Below are 9187 nucleotides of genomic sequence, written 5' to 3' on the forward strand. Positions count from 1 at the left end.
GGCTCACTTGCAGACATCTAAAGTAAAAGAGTCTAATGAGGAATTCTTTTCTTTTCCAGCACAAACTGTGCTGTAACAATTTGTCTCAGGGTGAAGAGGGGAGACAAAGTCTACTGTAGTAACAGTAACAAGTTAGATACACTGTCCCTCTTTAGCAACAGTAGCAAACATAGTCAACATTCATGGTGTGAAATGAATTCCTGGTTTAAATACCAAAACCAGTAGTCAACTCCTGTGGAAAGCTCTGCATAGCCCTGAGATGTCTGAGAGAATGCCAACCATTACTCCTGCTTTGTTTTGTTTTGGTTTATTCCAGTCTTTCAGTTTTTTCAAATATAGTTTAAGTATCAAAAACTGTTAGTTACCCGACAGGAAAATGGAGCAATACATGCATACTTATACATGTATGTATGCACACACATTCTCTCTCTCTCTCACTCACTCACTCACTCACTCACTCACTCACTCACTCACTCACTCACACACACACACTTGACTCTTGTGTACATACTATATCGTGCATATATAAATATAAAAGCTGTCATATAATAGATAGTAAAGATATGGGCCAAAGCTATAGCTCTCCATGCCTACCCACGTTGACAAAGTTGATTTCACTAAGTAGAACTGAGACAGTTCTGCTGATTACAATCAGACGGTTTAGTGAATGGTCGGATGAAACAATGTGGTCTGGCTTTCACTCTATGAAGCCAGGATTGTTGGACCTCATGTTGACCCCTGCACTAACCCCCACCTCTCCTGACCTCCTGCAGTTACTGCCGGAGCTGACCAACCCAGATGAACTGCTGTCCTATCTGGGCCCGCCCGACCTCCCCAACAACAGCAACGACGACCTGCTCTCCCTCTTCGAGAGCAACTGATGATCCAGTGTCCAGTTCTCCTGGCCCCCTCTTCCTCCGCTGCCCTCTGCTCCTGCTGCAAGGCCAACCATATCCGATCAGACCTCCTCAGCTATGACACCGTTTAGTGCAGCACAGCAACGCCGTCCTCAAAACTTGCTCCGTACCCCGTGTCCCGCGCCACCCAACCCCAGATGGAATAAGACATACAAATAAGTGACAATATATAAATATATATATTTCTGCCACATTGTATAGAGAAGATGGGCGTCTCCACTCATTGCCTCCCAGGGACCTGCCGGCTCTGAAACAGACCCGAGCCGAGCCCGGCCCAGAGGTTCTCTAGCACCCGCTCCTGTGCAGGGCAGGATGAGGGACATGCTGACCTGAAGGACTGCAGCAGACATCTCAGAAAGACAAAGGGGCATCTCGTGTCAGCCTTCGGCACGCATACACACATTTCCTTTTCTCTTTCAACGCCCTAAAACAGAAATCTCACCCTCCACCTTGAATCTCTTTCGTTGGAATCCAGCTGATCTGAATACAGACTCATGTTTGGTGTTTAATATGTAATGCCGGGGACACCTGTGCCAAGGCAAGAACAGGACACCACCTTTCTTAAATTACACGATGGAGTGTTGCATTTTTAAAAAGGCTATTTTGGAAAATCTATCCACGAGTACTTATTCGGCAAGTTTTAAATACCGAGTCCCTCGTTGAAGCCTGGGGGAGCCAGGACTGGTCAGTGTTTGTACTCCTCATTGTCTTTGTGGACTGGGGAAGGCCTGCAGGTCTGTCTCCAACAATAATTTATGAATGAAGAGCTAAAATGTGGTTTTAAATGTTTGAATGTGCACAGTCTTGCTGCGGAAGGAACGCCCCTTGGTCCATGGAGTCAACTGTCTCCTCCTCCACCATGAATAAGCAGTTGGATTATTTTTTTTCTTAATTTTTTTTGTTTTGTTTTTTTTTTTGACATTGTACTCTGCAAATCCCTAAAGTACCCCTCTCTGATCACAAAGCCATAATTATGTGTTTTGCTACAAATGTGGATTGGGTTCCTCATTCAACCTTAAAATAGTTTCATGTTTTTTGTTATTGTTGTTCTGGGTTATCAGAGGAGTATGTGTCAGAATTCCCATTTGAGAAGGCCAGGACATGGGCCTACCCGAAGCGCAGAATGACTAAACTGATGGGAAAGTTCTGATCTGATTAGAATGTTTTTGAGATGGTTAGTATGATGGGAAGGTACTGAGATGATTGGAATGATGGGAAGGTTCTGAGCAGCTGGGCTTGACGTGGGTCCAGCCAAAACTAGAGCGGCTACGGATCTGGGCACGGTCTGGTCCAAAGTGAGCTGTGATCGTGTTCTGCCTCTTAGACCCTTGAAGTCTGAAGCGCTAGACTGGTCAAATGATTGGGGAAGACAGTTGTTATGACATCTGTCACACGTGCACAGCACCATCTTTTCATAGTCTGGGGAACAGAAGCCGAGTGTTGCCCAAATGGTAGCTGGGGGGGGAAGGGGCCAAAGTACTGTAAGATGGTGGGGAGGTGGAAGAGGTTGTGACTCTGTTATGAGAAGCACACACACACACACACACACACACACTCTCTCTCTCTCACTCACTCACCTTTGTCCACACCCCTGGTATCTGACCCCAACACACCATCTCTACTCCCTGCTAAGACTTGTCTGTCTCTGTTTTTTTTTTTCTTTCTTTTTTCCCTTTTTTCCATCACAGTCTTTGTATTCCTGTTCCTGTGTTGGCTCCTCTGCTTTTCTCCAGGTGTTTTGTTTTGAAACCCTCCGTTTATATTAGGTGAATCAAGCTAAAGCTGACTACACGATTGATATGCCGTGAACTTGAAATGATTTGAAGTGATCTCTGACCTTTAAAGGTGTACACGTACAAGGATGAAGCCTGATTATTAGACCAAGAGCATCTGACTGAGGAAAGGAAATTATTGTCTCTTTCGAGTGTACACGGTTGCAATAGGTCACTGCAACCTGACTGAGAACAACCCGATAAACAGCAATGATCCACACACACACACACACACACACACACACACACACACACACACACACACACACACACACACACACACACACACACACACACACTCACACACACGCTAACAAATCAGGATGTGTTAGCCTTTAAGAATGGGTAGGCTATGTCCTGTAGTTAAGTCCAGCTTTTTTAATTATTATTATTCACCTACACTGAAAACCAATGGAAAGAAGGATGTTTTTTAATAACATGTACAGATATAAAATTAGGCAATTGTTACAGCTGTGAACTTTTTTGAAGTATGTACACTCCATCTCACTTCAATGTGGACAGCTTCGTGACAATAAAACTCTGACACTCTCCTATGTATCCCTGCTTTCTGCTTGTACTCTGGAGTCCAAAAGAGAACCAGCAAACTGGAGAAGGGGATGATGTCTACTATTTCCTATCTTGTCTGAGTTTATTATTTAAAAAAAATGCCCTCTTGGGCACTGTCAGCTGTGTGCAGTTTGTATTATGAACTGTCTAGGACATCAAAAGTTTTTTTTATTATTATTTCTTTGGATGTGCAATGCTTTTTTTTGTTTGTTTTTAAGACATTTGTGTATCATACAGTTTTAACATTAAGTATGTAATTAATCGTTATTATTCTAAAGATATTTGGTGGAACTGTATGCCTCTATCTTGTGTGTGTACTAGCAATGTTTATGAATTTGTCATGGAAAAAATCTTCACCGAAGTCTGTGACTCTGACGCCTCTCCTCCCGCTCTGAGGTCAGGGCGCTGAATTTAACTTGAGACCAGCAGCAAGTCACACACTGTTAATCGAAATGTTTGAAGAAATGTTTGTTATGTGTTGGTGAAATCTATACGTTCTGACAATTGAATTAAACCTGTAAAGTTGAACTCGATTTGTTTTTCTAAAGATGTGAAATATTTCCATTATGTTTTATAAGTAAAGACTTAAGCCCCAAAGTGTTGCATTCACGTTATTTTGCGGTCTAGGAAGTAGTTATGCAAGAATTTCTTTGTTCCAGGTAGAGACCTTTTATCCAAAGATCCCACGTCATTTCCATATTGAACTCTCGCAATTCTCTTTTTAAGTGTTAGGAAGGAGTTTAAAAGTGTGCATTTTGAGGATCGGGTCTCACTCGAAAGCACTTCATTACTTCACAACCCTTCCTAATTAGCCGATTGGCACATGGCCGTCTCATGCTAACTCCAGCTAGCCACAGCAGCCCATCGCGGATACGCCTCGAGGACTTTGGAAAAATGAGAGAGACTGAAAACAATGTGTTGGGAATGATTGTCCTCGCTATAGTTTCATGAATAGAGAACCCCGTATGGATATTAGGGACGTGGTGGAAGTTATAATGTCCCGTTCACATATTTCACCACATCTTCAGTAATGGCGACTTTGTTTCAGAGGAGACGCCCTCATTGTGTGGAAAAACGCTATCGACCACCGCGAATGTCGGTACACACCCACAGCGGATTCGCTCAGCTCATTGGCTACAATTTTGTGTGGTCATTTTTGCTCAGTACAATGGGTGCATCCTAACGTCAATCATATGCTCTACGGCTGAACTTTGCTGATCTAAAGGGTTTGCTTGAAATTGGAAACATGCTGTAATGTATGCAACAATACGATATCCTATTGGTCGAGATGCAGGCCATTCAGCTCTCTCCGTGTTTTCATTGGTTCCTCTCCGCTTACTGACGCCCTGGCCGCTTCTATATATTTAGTTTTCACACGGTGTTGTAGTCTCGAGCGGCTGCGGCACATTTGGAGTCCACTTCAACTAGTAATACAAAATTAAGAACCAGCCAATTCAGTAACCATGGCGAACCCCAAAGTTTTTTTTGACATTCATGTTGATGGCGCACCCTTCGGCAGGATTGTGATGGAGGTAAGTTGATCTAAAGGTAAACGTGCATGTGAAGGTTTGACAGCAGAGTCTGCCATTGTCGTTTGCTTCCTTAAGGAAATGCCGGTGGGTCGACGTTCGTTTAAATCTTTTCACATATTGATTGATGTGTTTGAACAATTAAACCGCTATTGGAATTGCACGGGAAATTCATATGAACCTGATCAGTAAAGTCTGAAACACAAACATGTGCCTCAACGTGGAAGTTATCAATATAAAGATGGGCAACGTTCACGTTATTTCGCTATAGCAGCCTGTTAATCAGTGAAATGTTGGATTTGTGTAAACTATAGCTGGTTTGTGTCATTTGTTCACGAAAACTGCTGATGTTCATTCATGTTGCATAATGATGGGCCGGCTAGCAGCAATGGAGCTGGAGTTCAATGAACAGCGATCTCGTGCGTGCGTGTGTGTCTGTGTGTATGCGAGCGCTTGCTTCGATCAGTAACGTTAGCCAACCATCCTACGATTTCGTCGCAGATTTGAAGATCTTCATTTTATGTGGCCCTTGGCTTAGATGGTGGTGATGGTCGTGGATAAGATTCGATATGTTTTATTATAGCTTTAAAATATAGAAAGATTAGCTTAATTGTACCATTGCGAAAGAATTGCATCCAGGGAGCAAGGTAGCCTACTCAAGCACACATTTTTAATGCCGTCGCCATTTTCACTCGAGGTTTTTTTTTTTCATAGCGCAAGATGCCATTTTGGAAAGGAAGGGAGGGGTATGGAGTTAAGCTGTTAGACAAACTCTACTCGAGTGAATGTTTTAATAGTTGCTTAATTCAATAACTTAGCATTTCGAGCTCTACCGCCCAATTATTGTACAAATGGCCATGGATTGTTGGCACAAAGCCAGCATCTTGGTTCGGTTCCACACAGGGTGGGTCAGCTCTGCATCGCACCGGTATGCAGTGGATACAGGTGAACCAGATTTATCTGGTGTTTTAATTGGGCAAAAAAATGATGGGCAGTCACCCCCATCAACAGCCGACCACGAGAAAAGCACACGAGGGAGACCCTGCATGTGCTCCAGCTCCACCCTACTGTACAAAATGTGCAGACATCTTGATATTGAATTGCATTGCTTGTGCCGGTTAAAGTGACTTGTGTCCATATTTCAGTTCATTAGAATTTACTCGAGTTGTAATTGTAAATAGTAATCATAACCTTAACTAGTGGCCCTTTTGTATTGGCCTACTGGCGCTGTGTGCGCATCGGTGCGCATAGCGTCTTTTGTCGTCTCAATCCTTTGCATGCTCGGCGCAGATCAAAGTGGCGGGGAGATCAACATGAAAGTTCTAGAAGCCCGACTTATGTAAGACTCGAGACTTGATTCTAAACAAGTTTGATTTTCAAACCAATCTGGATCAGTACTATTAACCATGAATTAGCACAAAAAAAAAAAAACAGTTTACAGATGCGACAAGTATCTTGATTTTGATTGCGTGTGTGATGAGCGGGAGGAGCGAACGTTGGCTTCCTGATGGGGAAGCCTGTTAACAGGAAATGTGTAAAAATAAAAACGAGGGAGTGGCGTTAGAAGGGCGTGGATGACCTTAAAGGACTGGGAACCCGTGTTTCCGCTAGGCATGTAGAGCTTTCTTTACATCCGTGATCCTCTGAATATGAAAAGCGTAATCATTCGCGTGTTATTACACTTTTTGATGTGTATGACCTGCACACCTAGATTGGCCTAGACTTGAACACTGAAATTTAACATTTTGCCTTTCTCTTTCCTTCCTTCTGAAAAGCTGAGGGCTGATGTTGTCCCCAAGACTGCCGGTAAGATGCTCATTTTAATATTGGTTCACGGTGTTGTGTAATGCGTCCTTGTTGCTCCAGTGACATATGTCCATTTGGTGCTGTTGCAGAGTTTAACGTTGGAGTTTTCTCTCTAATGACTTGTTTTGTATTGGCTTAAATGTATCCCAAACACAGACAACCATGCCCCCACCTAAAGAAATGAGTGGGGGTGCCGTCAGTACCGCTTTGCAGTACTGAGTTCCGTTTTGTTGACTTCCGACAGAGAATTTCAGAGCCCTTTGCACCGGCGAGAAGGGCTTCGGTTACAAGGGTTCCGGCTTCCACCGCGTCATCCCCGGCTTCATGTGCCAGGTATGTAGTAGGACAAGAGTGGGTTTCTCATGAAGTCTGCACTAGTTTTCAGGCATGCGTGTTGCGAAAGCTGGAAAATTCATGTTTTGCCTCCTGAAGCTTGTAAGCTATGCTCAGCCACAGGTAATTTGTCCCCCTGATAAGGCTACTTAATAAACAAATGTTTTAGTTCTCATTGCTGTTGCAATTTTGTTTTCAGGGTGGTGATTTCACCAACCACAATGGAACTGGTGGCAAGTCCATCTATGGCAACAAGTTCGCCGACGAGAACTTCACCCTGAAGCACGGAGGCATGGGCACCCTGTCCATGGCTAATGCTGGCCCCAACACCAACGGTTCCCAGTTCTTCATCTGCACCGCCGACACTGCCTGGTAAATGCTTAATGCTTAATGCCACAGCCTGGGGCCTCTTCACCCGGGTCTGCTGCTGGCACTACATTCTACAGGGAGCAGTTTGGGGCTTCTTGGGAGTTGCAATTAGGTGCTAATACTGTCCCCTATTGTGCAACTGGTTGAATAATGTGCCAGTGGTCATTGGCTTGATGCAGAGGGAGAGTACTTACTGTGGAAATGTACTCTGAAACTGGCAGTGCGGTGAATGAATGAATGGCTATCCATCCAAAGTGAGATCCAAAAGCAGTTCTAAAAGTGTCCTCTAGAGGGCAGTGAGAACACCCCTTCCCACCCACTTTGGCTCTGCAGTCTTGCCACAAAACCATTGAAGGAGCAGTCACATTTGTGCTGTAATCATAATCCCATGGAAGTCATTATGGCTGCCTTCTGACTCAGCCTTATTTACAACTAATGTGGTTACCCATTGCCAGTGAGATTGCAGGTGTGTGTGCGAAGACTGTTCTGTTTAAATGTGGACTTGTATTGGTCTAGTCTCCAGTGTGTAAATATTTTCTGTGTTCTTCCATAGGCTTGATGGCAAGCACGTTGTGTTTGGCAAGGTTGTGGAGGGTGTCGACATTATCAAGAAAGTGGAGGGAAAGGGATCCAGCAGTGGCAAGACCAGCGCCAAGATCACCATTGCTGACTGTGGCCAGCTTTGAGTGGTGTCCATCTTCGCTTCCATCCTTCACCCCCTGACTGCCCCAGCCTCCTCCCGCTCACCCAAACCTCCGGTTTATCGGCATTCCTGTTCATGTACATTTGTTTTCTCTTTTTGTTTCTTTTTAAGAGCTACCACCCTTCTCCTTAAATCGAAAATACTCGTTCCATGTTTGGTTTGTGCCTGACCTTGTGTTGTGCATTAGGAATGTCTTTTCAGGACCACAATTGTTTAACAAAAGAAAATCAGGATTAAAGTAGGAACACGTTTCCTTGAAGATCAAATGTTTTCTTGTTTTGTTTTTTTTGCAAAAAAAAAAAGCATTTAGATGTCTGTCGCGAGAAGTTTGTTTCTTTGTAAACGGTTAGAAAAATTGGAATGCGTTGGTGTCTTAAGCTCTTGATTGGAACCTTAGAAACAGAATTGGAATACATGTTACCTTGAACATCTTTCATAGATGGCCTCTATGTCTGCCTTGTCATATCAAGGGATCTGCAGTAGTACACTATTGGCAATTATCTAAACATCATTAAAAAGACCTTGACTTAATTTCCCCATGTTATGTTTTTATATCACTCGGGCAACAGGCTAGTGTCTTTCCACTGCATGTTTGTAGCTATCCCAGCTAGCGTCTTGACTTTGGGGAAAGGATCTGGTGAGGATCAGAAGGCACTCTGGGCCGGGCGTTTGCTGCAGTCTGTTGTGAAGCCTCAAGACCGCCACGCAGAATGTTCATAAATGGCACTGGAGTGCAGTTTGGCTCTTTGTTTAGTTTAGCAGTCCTGGTGTGACGTAAGTGGACGAAAATGAGAACTCCCTGAAGAGCGAGGAGAAAATGCATCGACTAAGGTTCTTTTACCACCCTAAAATAAAAGGGACTTCAAAAAAAGAAAGGGGAAATCAAAGGTTCGGGGCAAAAGACCTTCCTGCTTTGTGGCTTACTGGAGCAGTGTCTAGTCATGCTATGACCTTATGGGTCAGAGGAGGCTATGCTAGTTGCCAGAGGGGTTCATGAGGTTCAAAGGTTATATTGATATTGACAAGAGTTCCCAGCTTATGAACAGTCAATATTAGCATGGTAATATTAACCATTTCTAAGTTACACATCATGGTTATTGCTGAAGGGAAGCATGAATCCCTCTAATGTTTGGAAAAAAGGGTCTTGTAACAAGATGGGACTGTTGCCAAGGTGTTTTTGATTAACATGCT

General features: G+C 43.7%; 2 protein-coding genes across 3 annotated transcripts in view; both read left to right on the forward strand.

Annotated features, from left to right (window-relative positions):
* The window catches only part of zmiz2 (zinc finger, MIZ-type containing 2), a 52939-nt gene extending 49086 nt beyond the window's left edge, over nucleotides 1-3853 (forward strand). For both annotated transcript variants that reach the window (XM_062555117.1, XM_062555118.1), the window contains exon 19: nucleotides 774-3853. In XM_062555117.1, coding sequence (XP_062411101.1) covers nucleotides 774-881 — 108 coding nt within the window. In that variant the 3' untranslated portion in view covers nucleotides 882-3853. The remainder of the gene's footprint in view (nucleotides 1-773) is intronic.
* A 772-nt stretch (nucleotides 3854-4625) lies between these two features.
* On the forward strand, nucleotides 4626-8527 carry ppiab (peptidylprolyl isomerase Ab (cyclophilin A)). Its single transcript, XM_062555119.1, has 5 exons — nucleotides 4626-4788; nucleotides 6561-6591; nucleotides 6836-6924; nucleotides 7124-7296; nucleotides 7847-8527. The coding sequence occupies exons 1-5, from the start codon at nucleotides 4720-4722 to the stop codon at nucleotides 7977-7979; spliced, it is 495 nt and encodes a 164-aa protein (XP_062411103.1). The 5' UTR covers nucleotides 4626-4719; the 3' UTR covers nucleotides 7980-8527.
* The last annotated feature ends 660 nt before the right edge of the window (nucleotides 8528-9187 follow it).

Source organism: Sardina pilchardus, chromosome 14 (genome assembly GCF_963854185.1).
Source record: "Sardina pilchardus chromosome 14, fSarPil1.1, whole genome shotgun sequence".
NCBI classification, from domain to species: domain Eukaryota; kingdom Metazoa; phylum Chordata; class Actinopteri; order Clupeiformes; family Clupeidae; genus Sardina; species Sardina pilchardus.

What these genes read in the sequence shown, in the direction of transcription:
- ppiab (XM_062555119.1), top strand. Translation starts at nt 4,720, where the DNA reads ATGGCGAACCCCAAAGTTTTTTTTGACATTCATGTTGATGGCGCACCC. An exon ending in TCGGCAGGATTGTGATGGAG is followed by an intron (nt 4,789 to 6,560) that starts GTAAGTTGATCT and finishes CCTTCTGAAAAG; the next exon opens with CTGAGGGCTGATGTTGTCCC. An exon ending in TCCCCGGCTTCATGTGCCAG is followed by an intron (nt 6,925 to 7,123) that starts GTATGTAGTAGG and finishes TTTTGTTTTCAG; the next exon opens with GGTGGTGATTTCACCAACCA.